This window comes from Zootoca vivipara, chromosome Z1 (assembly GCF_965207765.1).
Source record: "Zootoca vivipara chromosome Z1, rZooViv2.hap1.1, whole genome shotgun sequence".
Lineage (NCBI taxonomy): Eukaryota > Metazoa > Chordata > Lepidosauria > Squamata > Lacertidae > Zootoca > Zootoca vivipara.
Genome location: NC_142583.1, coordinates 59,598,087 through 59,625,497, shown reverse-complemented (window position 1 = coordinate 59,625,497; position 27,411 = coordinate 59,598,087). Strand labels below are relative to the sequence as shown.

At 44.3% G+C, this 27,411-nt stretch overlaps 1 protein-coding gene across 1 annotated transcript in view; it reads right to left on the bottom strand.

Moving 5' to 3' along the window:
* The window catches only part of SNCA (synuclein alpha), a 48,629-nt gene that overhangs the window by 9,668 nt on the left and 11,550 nt on the right, over positions 1–27,411 (bottom strand). Inside the window, exons 3-4 of the mRNA XM_035112606.3 lie at positions 23,400–23,441; positions 21,935–22,080 (exon numbers count right to left, since the gene is read on the bottom strand). Of these exons, the coding sequence (XP_034968497.2) occupies positions 21,935–22,080; positions 23,400–23,441 (188 nt within the window). The remainder of the gene's footprint in view (positions 1–21,934; positions 22,081–23,399; positions 23,442–27,411) is intronic.

Sequence of the window (27,411 nt, the reverse complement as noted above, 5' to 3'; positions counted from 1 at the left end):
AAGAATTTTCATGGTTTTTTTTTTAAAAAAAACAACAACACCAAAAATTGTGCTGAAATGTGGAGAACTGAATTTTAGGTTTGAAATATTGAGGAACTGAGATAATTGAAATGGAGAGGTTTTTCCACCCCTACTTTCACGCAGTTTGATCTTATGTTGTGTTCCTGTCTAGCAATACTGACCTTCATGATTGCTTGCTCCTTAAACTAGCAATTACTGAATTAACCCAGATCTTGACTTTTTGGATCCATGCCTAAATGCACTCTCCAACCTGTTAGCTAAGCTCCTCACACTGTTTAAAGAATTAAACCCAATAGCTGCATCATCCTTTATTCTTCTGCAATTATTTATCTGTGCTAATAGAGCCTCTCCAAGAAAGCTTTCCTCCTGCCAATTAACTTTAATGAGAAAAGCTGGGTGTTTTTCTGGCCATCAGTGCAAGCAAATACAGTACACCTGTTGTTGAACATGTTTATCTAGTAAACAATCATTTTAGCGTATTATATTTTAGATTATATTTTTATATTGTATCATTTGAGCAGTGTTATGTTTCTTGATGGCAGAAAGTGAAGAGGAATTAAAGTACCTCTTAATGAGGGTGAAAGAGGAGAACACAAAATACGTCTGAAGCTCAACATCAAAAAAACTAAGATCATGGCAAACTATGGCAAGTTCTTAAAGAAATGGGAGTGCCTGATCACCTCATCTGTCTCCTGAGAAATCTCTATGTGGGACAAGAAGCTACAGTTAGAACTGGATATGGAACAACTGAGTGGTTCAAAATTGGGAAAGGAGTACGACAAGGTTGTATATTGTCTCCCTGCTTATTTAACTTATATGCAGAATTCATCATGCGAAAGGCTGGACTAGATGAATCCCAAGCCGGAATTAAGATTGCCGGAAGAAATATCAACAACCTCAGATATGCAGATGACACAACTTTGATGGCAGAAAGCGAGGAAGAATTAAAGAACCTTTTAATGAGGGTGAAAGAGCAGAGCGCAAAATATGGTCTGAAGCTCAACATCAAAAAAACCAAGATCATGGCCACTGGTCCCATCACCTCCTGGCAAATAGAAGGGGAAGAAATGGAGGCAGTGAGAGATTTTACTTTCTTGGGCTCCTTGATCACTGCAGATGGTGACAGCAGTCACGAAATTAAAAGACGCCTGCTTCTTGGGAGAAAAGCAATGACAAACCTAGACAGCATCTTAAAAAGCAGAGACATCACCTTGCCTACAAAGGTCCGTATAGTTAAAGCTATGGTTTTCCCAGTAGTGATGTATGGAAGTGAGAGCTGGACCATAAAGAAGGCTGATCACCGAAGAATTGATGCTTTTGAATTATGGTGCTGGAGGAGACTGTTGAGAGTCCCATGGACTGCAAGAAGATCAAACCTATCCATTCTGAAGGAAATCCTGAGTGCTCACTGGAAGGACAGACCCTGAAGCTGAGGCTTCAATACTTTGGCCACCTCATGAGAAGAGAAGACTCTCTGGAAAAGACCCTGATGTTGGGAAAGATTGAGGGCACAAGGAGAAGGGGACGACAGAGGACGAGATGGTTGGACAGTGTTCTTGAAGCTACTAGCATGAGTTTGACCAAACTGCGGAAGGCAGTGCAAGACAGGAGTGCCTGGCGTGCTCTGGTCCATGGGGTCACGAAGAGTCGGACACGACTAAGCAACAGTAACAACAACAATGTTTCTTAAAGTATCTTCAACAAAAGGTATTAGTGAATTGGGATGATTATTTCCACTAAGAAGCTGTGCTGAACAGGCAGATAGATGCCTGTTCTCTTCAGTTAAGACCCCAGAATTAGCATAATTATTCCTGATAAGCTTACAGAAATCTACCTCTTTTAATCAGCAGAGTTTATAATAATTTCCTGTCTCCGGTTACTACTGTCTGGTATGCAATGAAATATTTAGCAGCTTTATTCGGTTACAAGTTCAGCATTTTCTTAATGAGACCATCCTGTTAAAAAAGACCAACAGAATTTTCGAATATGGACACATAATGTTCTCAATTGTGTTTCTCTTTCTTATGTCCAGATGCCTGAGCGAGGGACCCTGATGCAGAGGACACCTTTATGAAAGTGAACCAGCTGGGGAGAGAGGGGGAGAGAGAGAGAGAGAGAGAGAGAATGTGGGCGAAGGGGAAGGAAGGAAACTAGAAAATCTGACTGCTCCCCTAAGGCCAGAGATTCATAGATTCGTGGAATTGTAGAGTTGGAAGCAGTGGTGTAGCATGGGTTGCCAGTGCCCAGGGCCATGAAAAGTGTGGGTGGGAGGGAGGAAAATGGATGGAATATGCATGTGCATTCAACTGCCTAACAGTGTCTGTGTCACCCAGGAGATTGCAGCCACAGAGATAAGAAAAGAAGAGTTGTTCTGCTGTCTGGAGAGGTCACTTCCTGGTCAGCATCCTGTTCTCATGGTGGCCACCCAAATGACTGCAGAAAACCCTCAAGCAGGAACTGAGCACAACAGCCCTCCAGTGGTTTACAGCAAGCAGCAATTGGATGTTAACATCAGACCATGGTTTAGTGCTATAGGGATGAGCCTGAGTGAGCCACAAAGAGACCAGAAGCTTTCACTTTCATTTTTGGCTAACTGCAGTTCCTCATTTTGTCCAAATGTGCAATCTGTGTTAGTCTTAACTGGTATAGTGAAACAACCCAGGGTCATTTAAAAATGTTGAGTTATTTTCTAAGCCAGTTAAGACTAACCACAGTTTGTTTGGGAGTAACAAGTGATTGTGGTTAGCTGAAGATGGAAGCGATAGCTTCCAGTCTCCTCATCATGGCCATGCTGAAGGAGGTGGAGGGAACATGAGTCCTGAGGCTTATGCGTATTATGCTAACTAGATCATTGTTTGCGCACATATGCAGGCACAGTAATGACTTCAGTGTTTACAAATAAGCAAGTGAGTTGTATTTTCTAACATGCAAGACTTACTCCATGTATAATCTCAGACCAATGGAATTTCCAGATGAAACATGAATAAATATGTACTAAGGGGTGGCTAGGATTGACAAACTCTCATGCTCTCTGGGTGCATTTTTTGTCTTCTCAAAATGAGGTAAGAGAACTGTAATTGTGCTTACCTATGATTAATGGAGGGAAGTCCTTTGTAGCAGAAAATTCTGTAACCTCAGCTAAATTAGGCTACGGCAGGGAGGATTGTATTCTTGATTACGTGCTTATTAATGTCACTAGAAACACCCACATTTTATGCTGTCTGGCATGATTAACTATTCAGAACATGAGATGTGTATTGCACAGAAATGGATTTATTTTTCTTAAAAAAATAGTAGTATTTAAATAATATTTACAACTTCTCGAACTGTTCACAGTCTCTGTTTTCTGGTACCTCTAGGGATAAAATCAGTGTTCCAATTTTATCCCCATCTTTGTTTTTACAGATGCTGTCTTTAAATGTTATGTGAGTTGCTAGCCTAAGGCTATATTTCTTCAGGGATCAGCCCTGTCCTCTAGGATCTAGATGGGTTTGCTACCAGACTGCTGTGAATAAGGCTGGCGCTATGGGGCTCCATACATACAACATTCTCTTCTAGGACCAGAGGAGACTGAGCACAGCAACCCCCGCCCCCTATCTTGCATGCAGGCAATTTCAACCATACGCAGTTGAAGATGGGCTGGTGAGGGGAAGGAACAGAGGTGGGAGGAACCTGGAAGCCCCAAGCAGACCTGGTACAAAAGGAGCTATTAATTACTCAGTCTTCCTTCCAGGGCAGGTCCCTCTCAGGGTGCCTTTGGCTGGTGGCATGGCAGTTCTGGGACAATCTGGGTGCCACAATTTTAGAAGGATATTGACAAGCTGGAACGTGTGCTGAGGAGGGCCAGGCCCGGCTTTAGGGGTAGTGTCGGTGGCGCAGGGCGCCGGGCCAGCAGGAGGGCGCTGCGTCCGCCCACCAGGACGGGGGCGCTGGAGCGATCTCCGCGCCACGGCGCCCAACCGGCTTGAGACGGCCCTGAGGAGGGCAACCAAGATGATCAAGGGTCTGGAAACCAAGCCTTATGAGGAACGGTTGAAGAAGCTAGATATGTTTGGCCTGGAAAAGAGGAGATTGAGAGGATATATGATAGCCAACTTCAGATAGCTGAATGGCTGTCACATGGAGGAGGTAGCAAGCTTGTTTTCTCTTGCTCCTAAGGGTAGGCCCCAAACCAATGGCTTCAAGGTACAAGAAAGGAGATTCCGACTAAACATCAGGAAGAACTTTCAGACAGTAATAGCTGTTCAACAGTGGAATGTGGTGGTGGAGGACTCTCCTTCCTTGGAGGTTTTTAAGCAGAGGATGGGTGGCCATCTGTCTTGGATGCTTTTAGTTGAGATTTCTGCATCGCAGAGATTTGGATTAGATGACCCTTGGGATCCCTTCCAACTCTATGATTCTATTATTTTAATCTTGGTTTTGGCATGGTTACTGAAGAGAGAGCTTAACCACAAGTCCTGGTTCACTGTGCCAAACCTTGACTTAGCACAACAGCAAAGTGGCTTCAAGCTCCTCTCTGGGAGACCACATAGTAAGCCAAGGTTTGGCTTGCTGTGTTGTGTGAACAAGGACAGTGTATAATAAATGGAGGGGAGCCTTAAAAAACGAGCAGTGATGATGGAGGGAAGCTTAGTGCAGTAATCCTTGGGCATTTCACCTATGTGAAATGTCACACTCCTGACCACCACCCATGCCATTTCACCTAGCATTACTCATTACAGAGAGAAGGGCAGTGATAAGCACAAAAGAATAGCCCTGCCAGATCAGGCCAGTGGCCCATCTGCATCCTGTGTCTCCAATGGCCAACCAGATGTCTGTGGGAAGCGCACAAGCAGGACCTGAGCACAAGAGCCCTCTCCCCTCCTGTTCCAACTGGCATTCAGAAGCATTGCTACCTCTGACCACGGAGGCAGAGCAAGGCCATTATGGCAAAAGATACACGAGGGAGGGGAGCCAACAAGCACTTTGAGCGCTATTCCCTGCTGAACTGTAACATTATGCTGTATAAGGAGAGAGTAACAGCCACAAACTGTGTTTGAAAATCTGCAGTACACCTAAGAAAAGGCTCTTGCTGTTGTTGAAGTGGTTGCCCTGCAGTTATTGACATTGTGAGTTTCTCTCTCAAGAGGTCCCTTAGGTATAATGCATACACTAACGTCTGTCTACCAGGATGGTGTTTAACATTTCTTCCAGTTGAAAGAAAAGGCATCACTCGGTTAGAGAAAGTACCTGCAGTACTTTTGGATTCTCCCCAGCATTGGTAAACTACTAGGGTAAAGTGTGAATATTCAAGGAGATGGAGCATGCAAGCTAACAAGCATTTTGCTTAGCTGATTACCCTCCGGAAGCAGGCAAAACCTTATTATTGGCTTTAAGGGTGCAGGTTACATCTGCTACTAACTTGAAGGATGCGCATGATTGGTGTCAGAGGTTATTACGGCTACTCCTGAGTAACGACTCTCCACATACTTGTCTTCCAGAGTCTTTATTGGTGCACGTTATTTACAGTGTGATGAGCTGTCGGTTTCATGTCCGCTTATTCCGTGTCAGAATCCGACACTGCCCCTTTTCGCCCCTTTGACCAACATAAGAGCCTGGGGACAGCGAATCTCCTCCCTTTTCTCCTCCTCCTTAATTCCGGTGCCGGGGAAAAGGGTCTACCCTCCGTCTTTTCCCTCTCCCCCCTTTCCGTCTCTCTCTCTCTTCCCGCCTGTGGAGCAGGGGCTCTTCCATCCTGCCGGAGCCCTGGCTCTCCCTCTCTGCTTCCTGACTAGCTCCTTCAGACCCTGCGCTTCCATGGCTGCTTGGGGAGGAGCTGCTCCTGATGATAGGGGGAGGTTCTCTATACTCTCTCCCCCTTGCAATTGGCTTTGCCAGTCTTCTTGCTCCAGAGACACTGGGCTTTTTTATTTTGTCATAAAACCATTCCATTCCTCTTCTTGGCATAGAGACAGTGTGGTGTACTGGTTCGAGAGTTGAAATAGGACCTGGGAGACCAGGGTTCAAATCCCCACTCAGCTATGGGGTTCATTGGGTTATCCTGGGCTAGTCACTGCCTCTCAGCCCAACCTACTGCATATGGAGAGGTGGAGAGCCATGAACATCACCTTGAGCTTCTTGGAGGAAAAAGTATACATTAATATACTTCCGCACGTAGTTAGATTAAAGATGCAATGTGACAACCATAAACTTAAGATAGCTTTAAAAGGAAATAAGACAATTCATAGAATCATAGAACCCTTCCCAACTCTACAATATCTTTTTTGAGGTGAGGTGACAAGGGCTATACACAGTACTCCAACTGTGGTTTGTATAACTGCATTATGATCTTGGCAGTTTTTTATTTTCAATTCAAAGGAATTTGCCTTTTCCACAGCCACTACCCCCTACTGTCCATTGCACATTATTGCTCTTCACTCCCAACCAGGATTTTTTGAACACGTGCTGTGGGCAGCAGCGAGAGCAAGAAGGCATTTTCCTAAGTTCACCATAATTATTTGATGGCATTACATAATCTGAAAGATGATCACTGGGTTCCATCAACTGAGGTTATGACTGAAAACCAAATAGGAAGTTAGGCTACACAGACCACAAGTACAGTAGGAGCAGCCTGAGGATAATAATCACAACCCTCCCTCCCACAAGTAACATTTGCGGTTGAGCTAATGAATACTGACAAGCTGTCTAGAATTATGTAGCAATACCAGCTTTTAAGATCATGCTGGCACTGATACAGGACTCCACTTGTGTGCGTTCTCTCACATTTGCATAGATGGAAGAGAGATATAATTGAAAGAACGGGTGGCTTTACACATAATTCCGAAGCAATGCCAGTGACTGACTGTGCTTGGAACACAACATACAGAAACAGGCTCCCTTTTCTCGCTACTATTTGTTACGGACCGGTTGGGCGCAGAGGAATGGTAGGAGGAACCAGCTGGGGAACCCCAAGCGAAGAAGGCTCAGAGCCCGGAAATTGGTAGGTCAACAAAGAGTGGTCAGAGAGAGAAGATTGGGAGGAGAAGGTGTCAGAAGCTGAAGAGGTAACAGGGCTTAGTGATCAGGGAGAGTCTGTGGCAGAGAGAAGCCTGGAATCAGAATCAGAATCTGCAGCAGGAGAGTAGGATGGGGGGGAGGGCGGCAAGAGGCAGAGATGAGTCAGGCTGGTGACGAGACATGGGTGTTTCACACTCCTGCTGCAACCAACTCCTCTCCCCCACTGGTCTCCCATAACCTGAAGAGGTATGACAGGTAAGAGGATGGAGCCTCAGATTACTCGGAAAGGAACCAGGGGAGGAGGAGACTTGGGGAGCTGTGGGAAGGCAGGGACCTTCAGTGGTAAAAACTGGGAGTAATATCTGCTACTCCCTGTTCACTCACTGGCTCTGCTGGGCACAGCAGAAGGTGGACATGACAATGCATCCGAGCAGCAGCAACTACCAACAGCTGCCCCTGTCAGTGAGGAGACTAGGCTCACTGAAGGAGGAGAACCAATCTTGCCCAAGTCCTCCCCCACTCTCCAAAAACTGCCACCCTCTGGGAAGTGAATGCCAATCTCAAGCAAGATACAGTATTCACCGCCACCTTTCCTCCACAGTTCTTTTATTGCTTATAGGAGCGCCTTCTCACTTTTCCAGGCAATTCTGAGCAAAGGGATCAGCGCAGGTCAGCCTGCTGGGTTTCAACCAAGTGGAATTTCCCCTTCCCAGGTACTACAAAGGCATCCAGCAGAGGACTCAAAGGTCAAGAGCTGTCACATGGGCTTCTTCGTGCTGTTGCAATTCTGCCTCTGGTGCATATGCATATTTCCTGAATAATAATGATCTCTCCCAAATATCTCCATTTTTAAGTGATGGAATGTGTATTCTGAGTCAATACCTTGCTGTAGGGAGTCTTCAAACAAGATGGTGAGATGTACACCAATATTCTGGAGGGTATTGTAACAAAAAACAAAAACAAAAGCTTGCATTTTTCTGAAAAACCTCCTTGTCTTAGAAATGCCCTTTGGAGAAGCAATCATTGGCTTCACTGAACAGTTTGACATTAATCCATAGCCTAGTCTTCACTAACTTAATGACCTCTAGCCACTTGGACTACATTCCCATCAGTCCCAGCTGATGTGGTTGTGCTCTGTGAACAGGATCTAGATTGGAACATACAGTTGTGAGGGCCCTTTCTGCTTTCTGTTTTCCCAATGAAAGCTTCTTCCTTCCATGTGCTGTTGACCTCCAACACTGCTATTTCCTACAAACAGTTTTGTGGGGGAAGTCAACAGGGAAATGACACAGAGGCAAAGTGTTAAACACTCCATCTGTGCCCTAGTCCTGACCTAAATCATCACACTTCTGGCATTGCTGTTAAGAGAGACAGAGAGATGAGAGGATCCCAGGACCAGGGTTCTAGCCGGAGCTGATCCTACCATTGGGCAAAGGGAGGAGGCCACATCAGGCAGCTGATTCTGGGTGTCACATAAGGGCAGCAGATGTTCAGCTGTGCATTGCAGGAAGTATCTGTGTTAGAATCATCCTACTCGCGTGTAGGACACTGGCAGAGACACATGCCCAACTGGCATGTTCTCTCCCTCCTGGTTGGTCGTTTGGGAACTTCCAAAGCTTTCTCCATCCAAAACATCACGGCGGCTAATACCAAAAGGCATTAGCACGCTTAGGGATCCTGCAGAGTATTTGCAGTTCGTGTAACAGACTCAATAGCACAGCATTTTGGCTAATCTACTTTTATTTACATTTAATACACTTGGAGCGTTCTGCCTTAGCTCCTTCCTCTTTCTCATCAGACAGCAAAGAGAAGGAACAAAGGGCAATAGTCCCACTTCACAGAACACAGCAACATAAACATCCTGTCTCCATCACTTCCCACACTGTGGAATGAAGACATACACCGTCATGTGATAGACAACAATCTCATGACTGCAAACACGGAGCAAGAATCCTAACAATCTCGTGGATATCATAAGTGTAAAAGAGAATAATAATAAATGTAGGTATCAGAAGGAGAGATTTTGGCTTCAGGGCTCCTGCTGCATAAAAGCAAGAGGAACAAGTACAAAGTTTCCCAAAACTATCATTACTAATCCAATTTATACCCTGCAATGACATGAAGCATCTGAATAATGGCTTGTGGGAAGCTAGATTTATTGCTTTTGATTGCCATACTTATCTCTTCCTACATGGGGGAAAACCAGTGAGGAATCGGGAAAACATTTGGCATTTAAGAGCAATTTCTGAAAGACAGAAGAATGGATTTAGGGAAGCAAAAGACAGGATCGTTTTCATAACTGAGCCACACAGCGGTTGGATCTCCTGTCTCTGTGATTACCTATTACCTATAATTCATTTGTGACATTTCCTCCCCCTTGATGGTGAAAAAGCAGCCGGGTCCTCAACAGGTACTTCATCAAGAGTGTGAAGTAGTATAACAGTGTTCTGATGATGCCGGCAGGATCTCTGGCTATAGTATGCCTTGAAGTGAAGCTCATCCTAAAAAAGTATGGATCACATACAGTGGTACCTCGGTTTATGAACACAATTGGTTCCGGAAGTCTGTTCATAAACTGAAGCGTTCATAAACTGAAGCGAACTTTCCCATTGAAAGTAATGGAAAGTGGATTACTCTGTTCCAGATGGTCCGCAGAGTACTTAAACTGAAGCGTTCATAAACTGAAGCGAACTTTCCCATTGAAAGTAATGGAAAGTGGATTAATCCGTTCCAGACGGGTCCGCAGAGTACTCGACCTGAAGCGTACTTAATCCGAAGCATGGGTGTAATTGGTTCCGGAAGTCTGTTCATAAACTGAAGCGTTCATAAACGGAAGTGAACTTTCCCATTGAAAGTAATGGAAAGTGAATTAATCCGTTCCAGATGGGTCCGCGGCGTTCGTAAACTGAAAATTCGTAAACTGAGGTGTTCATAAACCGAGGTTCCACTGTATACCCTTTGGATGTCTCAGGCTGGCTTATAAATGAAATTAGCTCCTGTTGCCTGCTGCTAATCAGCGTCATTGGCTGTGCCACAGAGTTCAAACATTAGAGGCAGAGACAAAACTGTTTTAGAACATAAGAAGAGCCTGCTGGATCAGGCCAGTGGCCCACCTAGTCCAGCATCCTGTTCTCACAGAGGCCAAGCAGGTGCCTCTCTTTTGGCACCCAAGAAAGAAAATGAAGATAGCAGTTTAGTGGCATGAGAAACTTGTCACAGATTTCAATATTGTGCTGTTTGAAGTGACTGGAAGCACCGACTCCTTTTGGAAGAAATCTTTGTCCATACCCACAAAAATATTATTCAATTTCTTTACTGGCAGAACTCTTCAAAACAAAACATAAGCATCAAAGATACAACCAAGGCCTTTCAAAGACTTGTGCTGCCCAGCACAGGCTCAGCAGACCTATAAGCAAAGTTTCCTCTCTCTTTAACAACATCCATTTCCCTGGAGCTGTTTTTCTGGAGAGCTTCATTTACATCTTCTGTTCCTTGCGGCATTCAGACAAAGAACTAACAGCCACCACCCTTTCAAGATGGTGAATTTGCAACACAGTACCTTTGTCACCTGATCTAAGGTGACAACAGTCTAGGGTAACAGAAAACAATCAGTAGGTAATCACTAACCCATTTAGGAGCTTAGAGCCCCTTGGACAAACTACTGTGGAAAACCCCCAACGTTAGCAATACACAGTTAGCCATTTTCTATTTTAAACCTTCATTAATACACATATATCTCAATTAAATCTATTATACTTAACAAATCTTGCTTAGAGAATGAGCTAGTTGCCCACCTAGGATGTCCTATCCATTCTTAGAGGCTGACCTTTTGCTAATTTGTTGCTTGCTGGTGCAGCAAAGTGGGTACAATCCCAGAAGTGGAACCAGACCTGAATGATCATCAAAGCCAGCTCCCTACACTGGACGAAATCCACCACTGTGCCAACCCTGATCAGTTGCCATGCAGCATCTGCTTAAAAACAATATGCAAGATTTATTTTTATTTAGTACAGTCGTACCTTGGATCCTGAACATAACTGTCAAGTTTTCCCCTTTCTCGCGAGGAAGCCTTTTCAGCTTCCTGAAAAGGAATAAGAGAATTTCCCTTTAAAAAAGGGAGAACTTGACAGCTATGATCCTGGACATTTTGGCTCCCGAACGCTGCACACCTGGAAGTGAGTGTTTTGGTTTGTGAACGTTCTTTGGAACCCGGATGTCCAGCGCAACTTTCTTTGGAACCCGGATGTCCAGTGCAACTTTCACAGCTTCCGATTGGCTGCAGGAGCTTCCTGCAGCCAATCGGAAGCCGCACCTTAGTTTCCGAACGTTTTTGGAAGTCAAACGGACTTCCGGAATAGATTCCGTTTTACTTCCGAGTTACGACTGTATTTATTAGTTGCTTTTTTAAAAAAAAGAAACAAAAGCTACTCAAAGCAACTAACAGCAATAAATTAATATCATATACTTTAAAACCAGCATAAAAAAAGAAAACGGGGGGGGGGATCAAAAACTCATTCATATATTTTTTTTAAGTTCCCTGGGAAGAAGGACTGTTAAGCTACTGTGGGGATTGCAGCTTCTCATCACCCTTAAGAAATAACAGCTCCAGGGATTATTTGGGGGAAGCCCAAAGTGATATAACAGTGCTTTAAATGTATGGATCAGATATGGCCTATCTCTCCCACGTCACACAAGATGTGGCCCTTAGTCATGGGCTGCAGCTGTCCTGGTCTTACTCCTCAGTACAGTACTGGATCTCTTGTGCTCACCCCTTCCCTCCTCTCATTCTCTCAACAGGCCTTTCAAAGATAGGTCTTTATAGCACACAAAGCCCAATAATTACTTATGTGGGTTAGTCACTAAGTAGGAAGAGCATATCAAGCTGTTTAGGTCTCTGTGCAACCTTGCTATTATCTCTTTCAGTGGGACGCCTGGATAAAAAAGAAGGTTGTGTGTCTCCCTCTCTCTGTGTCTGTGTGAAATTAACTTGTGTGGTGTTTAAGAAAAGTGAATTGTGTTTCCTGCTTTACTTGACAACCTTTTTCTTAAAACCAGTTTTCTGATAGTGAACCAAATGAAAACCTAAGAAATGCTTTGGTTCCAATTCCTCAGTGTTTCCACTGATCTGGCAGCAACACTTTCCCCTCCCAGATACTGAAGGGCCAGCGCTCAGTTCGTTGGCCAAGATGCTATGCCTTAATATACCAGATATGAAATAAAGTCTTGATAATAAACTGTACAATGCAGCATTCAGAACTCTGGGCATTCCTTTGCAACAGGAACACAGCAACAGACCCTGAATGGACAAAGATGGCATTTGAAATGAACCCTCCAGTGGCCTTTTGTTACTCTTTCGCTGTGTAATTTTGTAAGGGGAAAATATTGGCTTTTTGCAGCATTCAGCTGCGTAGGGTGTAGGGCTTTATTTCTTCACTGATGTCTTGTTTCATTCTGGCGTTGTCTGGTAAATTAGTGGTTTAATAACCCAATGGCGGGGGAGACCTTATTTTTCAGAAAACATGGTGCTTTTTGAGAATACAAGAAGAGCTTTGCTGGGTCACACCAATGGCCCATCTAGTCCAATCAACTGTTCTGACCCTTAGGAGGTCCTGAACGCAAGAGCACGCTCCCTTCCTGCAGTTTCCAGCAACTTTCGAAACAGAAAGTGCTTCCTTATGCAGAGTCGATTTGGTTTACTTCATACTCCAAATGGAGATTGATCACCAAGGTCTTTCCCATAACTTCTCCATGAGATCCTTTTAAATGCAGACACTAGAAATTAAAGGTAGGGGCTTCCTTCATGAGGGTAAAGGTAAAGATAAAGGACCCCTGGATGGTTAAGTCCAGTCAAACACAACTATGGGGTTGCTGCACTCATCTAGATTTCAGGCCGAGGGAGCTAGCGTTTGTCCACAGATAGCTTTCCGGGTCATGACTAAACTGCTTCTGGCACAACAGAACACTGTGTTGGAAACCAGAGCGCACAGCCATTTACCTTCCCACTGGAGCGGTAACTATTTATCTACTTGCACTGGCATGCTTTTGAACTGCTAGGTTTTGCAGGAGCTGGGATAGAGCAACGGGAGCTCACTCCATCATGGGGATTCAAACTGCCAACCTTCTGATCGGCAAGCCCAAGAGGCTCAGTGGTTTAGACCACAGCGCCACCCGTGTCCCATTTACTTCCAGCAGAGCATCACTTCTACTATTATTTAATGCCCGCCACCTGCAAGCTGGAAAACTAGATGCTTTTGTTTATTTATAACATTTATATCCTGCCCCCCCCAAGCTCTAGGTGACATATATTAGTTCTTCCCCTTCTCATGTTATCTTCACAACAAGCTTGTGATGAAGTTTAGGCTGAGAGAGAGTGACAGGTCCAAGATCATCCAATGAGTTCCATGACCAAGTGAGGATTAGAACCTGAATCTCCTTAGTCACAGCCAGACACGCCAATCATTATACTGCAACTACTCCTAGTGGAAAGGGGCGTGGGTGGCGCTGTGATTACCTACTGATTGTTTTCTGTTACCCTAAACTGTTGTCAGGATGCGGGTGGTGCTGTGGTCTAAACCACAGAGCCTAGGGCTTGCTGATCAGAAGGTCGGTGGTTTGAATCCCTGCAACTGGGTGAGGTCCCGTTGTTCAGTCCCAGCTCCTCCTTACCTAGAAGTTTGAAAGCATGTCAAAGTGCAAGTAGATAAATAGGTACCGCTCTGGCGGGAAGGTAAATGGCATTTCTGTGCACTGCTCTGGTTCGCCAGAAGCGGCTTAGTCATGCTGGCCACATGATCTGGAAGCTGTCTGTGGACAAACGCCAGCTCCCTCGGCCTATAGAGCGAGATGAGCGCTGCAACCCCAGAGTCGTCCACGACTGGACCTAATGGTCAGGGGTACCTTTACCTTTACTCCTAGTGGAGTGTATTCCTCAGTTACACAGAAAGCTGCCTTATACCATTGTCAGACCACTGGACCACCTACCTCAGAATTGTCTAGCAAGGGTAGTCAGTGCAGTGTCCTCCAGAGGTTGTACAACTCACATCACCTCACATTTATATACCAAAACAACCCAAAACTTCCAAGCAGGTTATAGGATGCTAGGTAATCACTGTCTGCTGCAGGGATGCAGATCCTGTGTCTCTCTAGATTGTACTGCACTCCAGTTCCTGTCATCCTGTCCATAGTGGCTGGGAAGGATGGGAACTGAAGTCAAACAACATCTGGAAGGACACAGGTTCCCCAAATCTGAACCACTCCAAATCCCTCTTGGATGTGTGAAAACCCATATCTGGTTCTTTTAATCCTGGCCCACATACTGTGCACTTTTTCACTTTATATTGAGACATTTTCATTCATCGACCAACCTTTGCGCCACAGAGAAGCACAAAAATTTCTCACGAGGAAGGAACATCTTTCCCATGCTACAAAATTGTCGGCATAACTTTTAAAATAAAATTAAAACCTCATCATTTGAACATGAAGTCCATGTGAAATCATTGTGGAAAATACTGGAAAACACAGCACAGCACATTTCCACAGAAAGTGACCTTAGATTCCTATAAATCTGTGTCTTCTTTCCTCTGTGGAAACTAAAAAAAGAGGAAGATTCGGTGATTCTTGATTCTTCTTTTCCCTTTTCTTTGTAACAGCATTGAATCAGCTCTGACTCAGAGTCAAACTACACATTACATTAAATGCATAGTGTGCAGGACCACATCAGGATCGAAGCATATAGGGAGGGGGGAGCTTTGATTCCAACATGCAACAGTTAGCATTTGAAAAATGCCCCTGTAACTTGACCCTCAGGAGTGACTATTAGAAAGACACACTTGGCCACTTAACTATGGTCCTCCAGATTTTCTGGGACTCCTGCTCCCATCAGCCACAGCGTGGCCAGGAATGATGGGAGGTGTAGTCCAACAATATATAAGTGGGGGACAAGTTCCCTGTCACTGCTCTAGCCATATATATTTAACATTACTAATAGTAGGTAGCTTATAATCGGACATGAATAAGGCTTTTTACGTGAATTTTAAACACACACATACTGGTTCCTGAGCAACCTAGCTAATCGTACAATAAGATGCACATTTTAATGGCATTTGACGCCAAGATAAAAATACTTCCAAAATGACACTACAAATCCTCACATTATGAAAATTGACTTCCTGACTTTGCCTTGTTTTGGTAATCCCATCCTCCTGAGTCTACCTCATGGGCTCTGTTTCTATGATGGATCCAGCTCAACCATTTAACAAAACAGTAGCCAAGATCAAAGAAAAGAGGAAGGAAGAAAAGAGACAACCCAGAGATGAGAGACATCTTTTCAAAATGTCTTTTCAAAATTTCCAAGACCTACACCTAAAGACACGTCTGGCACAGTGTTTAAGAAACTAGAAAGCCTAAGGCGACCCGAAACAGCTTAATACAATTTGCCTCTCCTTGTTTGAATTATGTTTGGAGTCTGAAGGAGGAGGGATAGTTGATAGCAAACAAGATATTGCAAGGCAGCAACTGCTAATGGTCTGAACATGGAAAATTGGAAGTCAGCCATGGACAACACAGTTACGTCAACTATTCTTCTGTGCAGGAAATAAAACACTCTCCGAAGAGACTCCAGAATATCGTTGCCAGGCTGCTTTTGCCATCTCCCAATGACTTTAAGCCTCAAAGAGCCCCACTGAAATGAAAATACAAGCTAAAAACACATGGGCCCTGCAAGGTGTGTGTTTACAGGTCCTCTTGTAACACAAGGCACACAATTCCCCATGGAAGCAGACTGGGAAATGACAAAACGGGAACCTACAGAACATAGCTGTGGAAAACTTCTCAGTCTTAATATACTAGATATCAAATTGCAAAAAAATGACAATTGTTTTAAGGAGCATGTGCTGCATATGGTTTTAAAATAAATAAATAAATAAACACATAATAGTTTCCCCAAGTAATAATGTGTGATCTGAAAACGAGAGGGTGCTATTCTTTTGACTCCCCTGCTGCCCTCTCCCGTGATCCAACTTTCGTGGTCTTTACTTCAGTGTAAAGGTCATCCTCCCCTCGTTTAGAATTATCTCTGCAGTTCACCATCAGTTATCACTCAATCTCAGAGAGCAAGTCACGTGCCTGAAAAATTAAGCACCCCCCATCTTCGCAGAGAACTCCAGCAACTCAGAAAGCTCGTCTCATAGCTTGTGTAGGAGGTGGAAAGAAAAAGTGCTAAATATGCATTCAATCCTGTGAATGCTCTTCACACAACATGCCCTAAAAATATATGCTAATTTACTGAATAACATGCTGTACGCAGCTTAAAGAAAGGGTGTCTATCCAGGCCTTGGTTTATGTGCAGCCCAGCTCTTTAGGGTTACTGTACTCTGGTCACATCCTCACTATACATACAAAACACCTAGTTCCCCCCAAAGTATCCTGGGAGCTGTAGTTTGTTAAACGTGTTGGGAGTTGTACCCCAGTAAGGGCTAAACTGAGGGACGCGGGTGGCACTGTGGTCTAAACCACAGAGCCTAGCCTAGGGCTTGCCGATTAGAAGGTCGACGAATCCCTGCGATGGGGTGAGCTCCCGTTGCTCGGTCCCAGCTCCTGCCTACCTAGCAGTTCGAAAGCACGTCAAAGCGCAAGTAGATAAATAGGTACTGCTCCGGCGGGAAGGTAAACGGCGTTTCCATGCACTGCTCTGGTTTGCCAGAAGCGGCTTAGTCATGCTGGACACATGACCCGGAAGGTGTACGCTGGCTTTACCTTTACCTTTAAGGGCTAAACTACAGTTCCCAGGATTCTTTGGTGGGGGGGGAGCCATCCACTTTAGTGTAGATAAGTGGTACCTCGACTTACGAATTTAATCCGTTCTGAAGGCACTTTCGTAGGTCGAAAAATTCGTAAGACGAAAAGCGCCATTGGAAACATGATTTCCCATAGGAATGCATTGGAAACGGAAAAATTTGTAAGTCGAAGCAACCCCATCTAAAAATTTGTAAGTCAAAAAAACCCTATCTAAACCCCCCGCGGTTTCTGTTCGGATGTCGAGAAATTCATAAGCGTGTGGCCATTTGCCCCACTCGTAAGTCGAAAAATTTGGTTGTCGAGTTGTTCATAAGTCGAGGTACCACTGTATGACCTCTCTACTTCTCCATGCTTCAGCTTGACTGCTCTTTCACTTGTGGGTCGCCATTTTGAAAAATGCTAATAGCTTGAGGGCTGAGCCCAATGTGGTTCTGAATCAGGAACCAGGTTCTTCCTTTCTCCAGCAGAGCCCAACCTCCATCAAAGCATGCAGTGTGAAAGGGTGCATGAGCAGATTAGCTAGATGCAGGGTCGCAATCCTTTGGTGGGAGTCTCTAGAGAGTGAGTCAAGCCCTGCGCTTTTTGAATTCAGGCAGTCAGCTTTTCTTCTTTTTTCTTTTGTGGTTTCCCCCCAACACATGGGACTTCAGGATTAATTGGTATTCCCCAGCTATTTCCCCAGAGACACTTGCAAAGGAGCCAAGTTTGCAAGTGTTGGTGGTTGAGAAATGCTGAATTGCAATGGGCAAAGGAAGACAGGACACAAGACAGAATGATGCCAAGCGTCTGCCAGGTGAGTGACCATGCCTACCTGTCAGGCCTGACAAGGGTGGAATCTGGCCTGTCGGTCAGATCTACTTCCCGACCTGTGGATAATACAACACTGAAAGGCTGTTCCTGCTTGTAGGATGAGCGTGGGGCTTATTTTTCTTTGCCAGCCTTCTATGGAAACAGGAATAATGCATGAAAGGATCCAGGATCCTCTTGCAGCCTAACGTGCCACCAGCTATGCCTGGGGACTAAATAGACTCTAAGAGAGACTGAATCAAGCTGAAGAACACACTTGAGTCTCCACAACTGTAAACCTAGCACTTTGAAGTGTTACTGGATGTGGCGATGATGATGATGATGATCCTTCTACTTCCATCTATTGAACGTCAGGACAAGTGTCTCATGGCTGAATCGCCTTTTCAGGGACTGCCCTTTTAAAGCTGTTTGGAGTGGGGTGTGGGAGACGAACAAAATATTCTCAAAGTCTGAAAATAATCCTCCTCTAACTCTGTAATAAATCCTTCTGGTGCTTTTTCAACTCCCTTCACCTCTTCCCCCTAAGGCAGACGTTCCAGTGTATATATTAGAAGCTGATCTGATCTCTTTTAAAAATTATGCCTTGAGAGCTCTGGACGTGGGTTGAACAAGTATTTAATGGAAGATTGGTATAATCCTTAAATAAGTTGTGCTTTAAATGATAACGAATCAATGTTTAAGGGGGGAATCAGTTGCATTTCAGATTCATTTTATCAGTGTTGGGACTAAAGCAACATACCTTCTCTACCTTTCCTGACTCCCCAGTTTGTACTTTTCTTGTCCACATATAGATGTTGGAGGTAATATATGGATACATTGTATCTAAGCACATAATTATTCAAACACCTCTGCAAGGCTGAGCAGTATTACAATTCTCATATTGCTGACGAGGGGGTGGGAGGAATAAGAGACAATAATGATTTGAAGCCATCTTGCAATTTCAGAACAGGAGCAAGCCCTGAGTGGGAACTTCCCAGACTACAGCTCTGTCTCTCAAACATTGTGTGTTTCTACAAAGTGCCCTCACGGCTACTGTATTAACCTAATTCTTTGCATTTTTTATTTTTTCTTCCACTTGCACATTCCCCACTTTATGTTAATATCTTGCTCGATGAAGATCTCTGGAGAACTCAATAGTTTGCCATACTTTTATGACATTTTGGTTGGTAGCAGTAAAAGTATTGCCTGACTACGGCTTGTGGGTTGTTGTTGTTGTTTGTTTGTGTGTGTGTGTGTGTGTGTGTGTGTGTGTGTGTGTGTGTGTGTGTAGGAATTGAAAATGTTACCAATCTTCTTTAGTTCACAACCAATCTGACAAAACATTGAGAATCTTAAACTGAGATGAGCTAAGTACAAATGCAGCTTTAGAATTACGATTCTTAAGATCCTGTTGTAAATTTCCCGCCGCCCCCCCCCCCAAGGATCATGGTCAGCAGAAACAATTTGAGCCAGTGGACAGATATGAGTGAGGCGGTAATGTTTATGCTTATGCCTAGGACACACTTTTGCCCTGGATTCACACAATGAGCAATGTTGGAAACATCCCTGCAAAAGACAGCTAACATGCTAAAAATGAGAGTTAGCCTGGTATAGTGGTTAGAGCAAACTTTTTTCTCAGGGGGCTAGTCCACTGTTCCTCAGACCTTGTGGGGGGCCAGACTATATTTTTGAGGGAAAAATCCCCCCACGACTTTTCCCTCCCTTCTCCACAGCACCAGATGAGCCCCAGTGGCTGCTTACCTGTGCCTTGTGGGTGACAGGGGCTGGTGGCAGTGGCAGCAGAGGGATGATGAGTAGTGCAAAAGGGCTAGCTGCGGAGAGGGGCTGCTTTTTCACAATTTTCAACCCAGTTTTCTTTATTATCATGTCAGCTTGTTTAAGGATTTGGCTTAAGCCCAACAACCTTGAAATGGTCACAATAGCAGAATCTAAACACAATAAATCACTGCCAAAAACAACAACAATAAAATAGCCAGGAGAAGATCAAAACTGATATAGTAGCACAATTAATTTAGCTGTCCCAAAATCTGACTTAAAAGGGCTAATTTTGATCAATAGTCATGCAAACTTCTTTACTGAAGACATACTGGAAAGTTGGGGAGAAACCCACGTTTTCTAGGTAGAGGGAATTTTTAAAAAATGTTCCCTTTCAATTGGGGGAGCCCACCCTACAGGGGAGAGCCCCAGTGAAGGTTGACCACGAAAATGAGGGAGCAATTCACAAACACACACTGTTGTCTTCCTATTTCTTTGCTATACCAACATGAGTATGTTTTCTGAGAGCCATGCAGATAGAATGAATAAAAACAGCCTTCCTGTTTCCAACATAATCTAAAGTATTACTTGTGTGAAAGATGCGCAAGTACAGTAGTGCCTTGGGTTACAGATGCTTCAGGTTACAGACGCTTCAGGTTACAGACTCCGCTAACCTAGAAATAGTACCTCGGGTTAAGAACTTTGCTTCAGGACGAGAACAGAAATCGCGCAGCGGTGACACGGCAGCGGCAGGAGGCCCCATTAGCTAAAGTGGTACCTCAGGTTAAGAACAGTTTCAGGTTAAGAACGGACCTCCAGAACAAATTAAGTTCTTAACCTGAGGTAACACTGTAATAAAAAAAATACAGAGAGAGGCTTTCTTCTTAACCGCGATCCACCAGATTCCCTAGTGGTTTGTAGCTTGTTCATTGTAAATGTTGGAAAATGGCATTAGAAAAGAGCTTAAACCAAATGCACAGTAAAACACAGTTTCCTTTATCAATAATAATAATAATAAAGTGGAGAAGAATTGCAAAAAAGCTCCACACACACCAGAGTTTCCAACTGCACTGTACATTGAAAGAATAACCAAGCCACTTTAAATAATCATGGCTTCCCCCAAAGAGCCCTGCAAAGGTTAGAGCTGAGAGGTCTTGGGAGACTCCTTTCCCCTCACAGAGCTGCAATTCTCAGAGCAGCTTAACAATCCATCTCTCTTCTCAGTGAACTCTGTGCCCTGATGGCTCTGTGAAAGGAACAGGGAGTCTCCTAAATACTTTCAGCACCCTTAACAACTAGGATTCTTTGGCAAAAAGCCATGGTTGTTTACAGTGGTACAATCCTGCTTTAAATGCCCCGTGGGACATCTTCAGGAGAAGAAAAAGCTAAGGAGTAAACCAGGGGTCCCCAAACTTACCCGGCTTCGGGCCGGTTCCTCCGGTGCCAATCATGCAGCGGGCCAGAGGGCAAGGGAACATGCTCCCATATGCGTGCGCACTCACTTTTTCTGGTGCAGGGTGCCACCGAAAATGGCTTCTGCGCATGCGCAGGCATCATTTTTGGTGCTGCACCGACCTGGAGATGGACAACTGCACCGCGGTGTGCCGGTAAGAGCAGGCAGCGGGGGTCGGCCGGGGCCACACAATTGGCTCGCGAGGGCCGCATCCGGCCCCCGGGCCTCAGTTTGGGAACCCCTGGAGTAAACCCTACACAAATCCAGAGCGATGTCGCTAAGACCGTTGGAAAGCGCCTTGTACACCTCACTCTGGCAACTCCTGCAGCCAACCTGTTGTCAAAAGTATTGCTCTGCTTTCCTTTGAACCACATCAGCAAGGATGAGGAAAGGGTCTTGTGGTCTGGGCAGTCCAGGACCTCCATACACACTGCCACGGCTTGCACCCCTGGGGTGGCCACTTTGGTGCTGTTAACTCAGCAAAAACAATGCAAGAGGCAGCTGTCACAAGTCACCGGTCTCTGCAGCCACAGCAGGCACTGCAAATCCCCAGCAGTTTGACTTCGACCCCAGAGGCCCACTCCATTGCCTCTCGAAACAGACAGATGCCAACAACAACAACAAATGTATAGTGCTTATGGGGCCTAAGACTGGGGACACTTTGTTTTAAATCCACACTCAGAAACGACACTCACCTCTGAGTGTGGGTGAGCCAATCGCTATATTGGTCTCACAGAGATCAATGTGAACATAAAACTAGGGCAGAGGGGCAGAGAAGAATCGTGTGTGTTGCCCTGATATGCTTTAAGGGTGAGATATAAAAGTGTGATATATTAAACAAACACATGGTCGGCTATCATAGCGCTGTGCATTGTGTTGCCTCAGACAGAGCATCTTGCGGGGTGAGGTAATGCTTAACACAGTTCTTTGAAGTGAGGGGCAGGGCAACACATAATAGAATGGCATCCATTTGCCAGTGGTCAAGTATTATGGGATTGGTAGCCCAATGCCACAGATTCCCTCGCCTCTGCATTTAAAAGGCATAAAAATACCACAGAAAAATATCAGCATTAAATCCATCCTCAAATTTATAGTAGGTAAACTAACCTGTTTGGCCAACTGGTCCTTCCTGCCAAAGCCAGTGGCAGCAGCAATATTTCCGGCACCTTCCACCGTCTTTTGTGCCACGGCTGTGACGCCAGTCACTACAGCTCCTCCCACGTTTGACACTCCCTCTTTAGTTTTCTCTGCCACTGTGGAAAAGGCAAAAGGCAAATCCCCTCAGGTTTTGGTTTTGAGGTTAAACTTGGTCTGCTCGCAGCTCTCGACATCATATGAAAGCAAGTTGGCTCTGCATGAGTCTCCCTTCAGGAAGGTTTCTCCACAAGACTTCATGGCATGTGGTATTCTCCCCCAGCATCACACGCTGTGGCAGACGCTAGTCCAGACCTGCTAGCCTGAACACAACCCCACCTTTCCTTGGGTTGCAGAATCAGTGACAGAGCTCTTAATTTTGCATGTGGAACCTCTAGGGATAGGACAGCCCATCAATTTTGGTTTCTCTTGGTTTCTCATTTTTTCCAGGTTTGCGCTTCATCGCATTTCCAAACAGGTTTGGGATTTATGTTAGACTTAGCTGATGTGGGGGTGGGGTGGGGTGGAGAAAGGAGGAAAACGTTCCTTTGCAGAGGGAGAAATCCTTGCAGTGAAGGAGCATTTCGCTTAGTGCTCCATTGAATACAACCGTATTTCTTTTAAACAACTGCTTTTGGGAGTGGGGAAATACATGAGCAAATATGTTATGCATGTTATATTTTAGCCTTCTCTAGATGGAAAAGATTTGCAATCCTCCTATCATTGTCCCAGGACTTTGTGCTTTGTGGGACAGGAGAAGTGAGAGTATACAAGATCAGCTACCAGCCCGCTTAACATTTCCCCATGCATGGAGCTGGGAACTAAAAAAAAAAAAGGGGGGGGAACAGGGAAGAATGCAGGATTATTATTTTTTATGCCCACCTGAAAATTCATCAGCATTTTAGTGCAAATTTCTCCTATGAAACGCATATGCAACTTTGCCTAATATACACAATTTTGCAAAGCAATTTTCCTCTACATGCTTTGCATCTTTTTTTCTCTAAAATGTGCATTCTTAGATACGCTTTATCCTAGCATGTGCATTTTTAATATACATTACTGAGCACTGCAAAATGCAGAGAAGTTTGAATTGTTGTGTTTCAGTTCATGTATTGTTTTGGGAAGTGCCCATTAGGTAGGCTCGCCTTTAAATATGAACTGAATTGAATTTCTTCCTCATCCCGATAGGCCAGGAAGATTGTTCCAGGGGAAATGCAGCCATTGACAGAGAAAAGGTTCCCTGCCTGTGCTAAAGTTATAGCTGCAGGCACATTCGTTCCCCAGCAAGACTGAGTTGTGTGCTTTCCAGCATGCTTGATTTTCTCCCACACCTACTTGCCTCCATGAATCAGAGCCTACTCAGAAATAAAGGGTTCTTGAAGGGATAGGTGGGAGGTTTAGCATGGATTTAGAAACAGAGATGCAGTGATGGGCTTACCTGTTGTCACCCCATGAACAACTCCGTCCCTGGTCTTCGAACCTGTTTTTAAAAATAAATATTAAAAAGGAGAATTAATAAGCAGTGGGGCTCAGTAAAACAGTTTTTAGTAAACATGCAGGCAGAGAGTCACACTATTTCATATGCACCCCACTTCCCCAAGGAATAGCAAGCTCGGAGGGCAACTTTTATACAGAGCCAGTTTTCTTATGAAAACTTGTAATAGTTTTCTGTATTTGTTGAGCCAAAGATAATAGAATCATAGAGTTGGAAGGTACAGTGAGGGTCATTTAGTCCAACCCCCTGCAAAGCAGGAATCTTTTTGCCTAATGGGGGGCTCGGACCCCCGACCCTGAGATTTAAGAGTCTCATGCTCTTGTTTCTTGTTGTGAGTGCAAGAGCATGAGACTCTTGTCTGGAAACAAGAGTTAATTCCATCAGTAGAAGACTGGAGAAGGAAAATGGTGGAATATATGGAAACTGCAAAACTAACATCAAGAATAAGACAGCAAGGCAGTGGGGTGTACATGAAAGAATGGGGAAAATTTATAGCATATATAGATAAGATAGTTGAAACAAAATAACACCTTGAATAAGAAATTACTCACAGAAGGAAACAAACCCACAACAACAAATTAGAAATCTTTATTGGTCATACAGATAGAAAATACAAGTACAATGTATAGTAAAAATAAATAAATAAATAAATACGCACACACACACACACACACACACACACACACACACACATATATATATACACACACACACAAAAAGAGGATTAAACAAGAAAATATAAGTACAAAAAGAAAGAGGATGAAGGTTTAAAAACGATATGAAGAATGTTGAAAATAGACTGAAATGATAAGGAATGTTATACCGCGCAACCAAACACATGAATATAAAAATAGCAGAAGAAAGTAGTGTGGAAGTCGATCATCAGAAATTTTGGTAACTTTAGGTTTGAACTTTAAGAGTTGTTGTTATTATTACTATACTAAGTTGAATTTTTATTTGAGAATTATAGAGAATTTGTAAAGATAATGAATGTAATGAGCCCAAATGTTTGATAATGGAATATGTGGTATGCGAAAACTAATAAAAAATATTTTTTTAAAAAAAGAATCTCATGCTCTACTGACTGAGCTAGGTAGATGCGTGGTGGTTTGTATCCACATTTACTTGGGAGCAAGTCCTATTTGACTCAATGAGACTGACTTCTAAGTTGAAATGTATTGGACTGCATTGTCGCTCCCCCAAAGCCCAACAGCAACCCCCCACAATCCACCCACAGAGACTGCTTCTTCTGTTTGCATGTAAACAAAGCAAGTCCCTCAAAACCAATTTCAACAAAACTGGGAAAGTGTTTTCTTTGGTTCTCACTCAGACAAGAAGGGTGTGGCCTGCACTCCATGCTGACATTAACGGACCAATGAACAACAGCCATAGTAACTGGTGGCCAATCACTAAACAGGAAGACATATGTGCTGTGCCCTGGCCCAAGTGGTGAGAAGTTCCAGCTCATGCCATCCTTTGAAGGAAAGAGAGTACTTCACACACATCAGCTTCTCCCCTTACTGTTTGCTTTGGAGATCACCCTCTCAAAACTCTGATGGCCAACACTCAAGATAAATCTCTATATATGTATGAAGCATTCAGCTCTCATTGAGAAAACACCAACCACTCACAACTGAGCCATTAAACAAGCAATCTTCCTAGAAAAGGATGGCCAGATATAACAGTTTCATGCAAGTGTAATGATAAGATAAAGTTAGGGGGGCTTAATACAGTATTGCAAATAGGTCTTTCAGATATCAGAAAGAGGTTGGCAACAGGATGGTGGTGGTTGTTTTTAACTGACTTGATTTGCAACAGAAAGAGTAATTGGGTTAAAATGGGGAAGGAGGGAATGGAAGCTGGCATTTTGATGCCAACAGCATCATGCGCATGCTGTGAAAAACCTGTATGCATGAGCTCCACTGCCCCCACAACACCTGTCTGGAAGCATCCTTAGAACTTAGTTTCATACTCAGGATGCTATCAATACCTGAAGACAGCTTATAGTGCTACAAAGGAGGGCTGTTCTGTGATCTGGAAAAGACTGGGAGAGTGTGGGCTAACAAGAAAGAAGGGAACGTGGTGTTTCATGCCCTGAGCTATCATTTTCCACAAAGAGGATAACTTCTGTTTTGCATATTCAAGACTTACTCTACCTTGGCAGGTGGGAGGGGAAGGACTATACAACACCATTAACATACAAAGCTGCCTTATACCAGATCTGACCATTGAGCCCATTCAGCCCAGTCTAGTCTACTCTGACTGGCAGCAGCTCTCCAAGTCTCAAACTGATATATTTCTTATCACCTGTCTGTTTCAACCAGAGATGCCAGGGATTGAAACTGGGATTTCGTTTATGTGAAACACATATGTCACCTGCTAGCCTGGATAGTTCAGTTGGTTTGCTACCTACAAAGTCAAGGCATCCTGAGGCAAAGTGATGGGGAACTTCTTGAGTCAGTGGGCCAAGGTGGGCTTACCTGGGTGAAGTGGGCTAGAGTGGCCAGTTCTGCATCACGAAGAAGAAAAGAAAGAGGACACAGGCCAGAACACCATGTGCAAATGCTAAATTTATATAGATGCAAATTTAGCAGCGATTGCTGTTATTTAAACTGGATCTCAGCACCTCTCACATTGTCACCACCTGCTATTCAGGTGCTAGCTGTTGATGGGCAGCTTCCAGGGTCCTGCTCTTCCTTCTCAAGGTTCTAAGTCTTTAACCCAGATTTGGACCAGACAGCCTTTCAAACAGAGGTCTCCTTCAAATGGAGGGCTGCTTTCTGAGAACACTTCCAAACAGGGGGTTGTTTGGGGTACACAGCTATCCTAGTGGTGGCTCTGCTCTCTAGACAGCAGCCTGCAGCCAGGTCTAGTCTGTCTTTCAATTTCCCACATTTGCCAGAGAAAATCTAGATAAGGAGCTTTGCAGGGAATTGAATGATTGCCTAGACCCAGCCATCTGGTGCTAGTCCAAGTTCTGGGCCTGGAAACATAAAAGAAGGGGAGGGCAGCAGGTGGGTAACAGCACTGGGCCCTGGCAAGACACTGGGACGCCAACATCTGCCCCAGGGTGATGATACCAGTCCCATCCAAAGAATAGGAGTACTCATTCTTTCTTTCCCGCACACTCCCATTGATTTGCTTGACATATTTTCCTCTCTCTTACAAATCAGTCAAAGAAGAAATAAAGGGATTTCTTTATCCTTTGCTCTGATGGTTGGCCATTTCCCTGATTTGCAAGCAGGGGGTCGATCTCCTACAGAGTCTGGCATCTTCACTAAGCCGGCTTCCTTACGGTTCCGTAGCAGGCATGAAGTCATCTCACATGACAAAGGCAGAGCAGCCGTGACTTTATTAAGTAATCCGGTTTTTTATTTCCATATTTCCCTCCTGGTTACCAAGGGATATTTGTTCAGAGATGATCCTAGAACTGTAAGATGATCCTAGGTATACTGTTACAGATTGAGGAGGGGGGACTGCCTTAAGCCTTAGAAATTGATAAATGGTAGGATTTTAATTTATTTGGGGGCATTGAGGGGAAGATTGGAGGCCAGTGGAAAAGTATAAGCTAAGCCAGGGCCTCACCTGGGATGAAGGCATTAATATGGCAAAAGGTATGGATGGCCCATATAGAAGGAATCTTGGGATCTATAGGAGAGTCTTTAGAGCAAGGTGTACTGGGAAGGAGAAGAAGGGGGAGAACAAAGGGGGAGATAGATCTTGGCAGGCTGGCTAAAGGCTGGGAGAGATGCCTTGCACCCCAGTGCCACACTGCTGTGGGGATCAAGCCTCTCTTGAAGGGGTAAATAGGTGAATAAAACCTAGTTCTTAAAGCTACAACAATATTTGCTGTGTCTTCAATTCTCCAAACCCTAGGTGAGAGCCCGGAACTCCTGGCATCTTGCCAGCGCTCGGCAGAGAGTGGGGGGTGGCACCCAACTTCTGGAACAATACA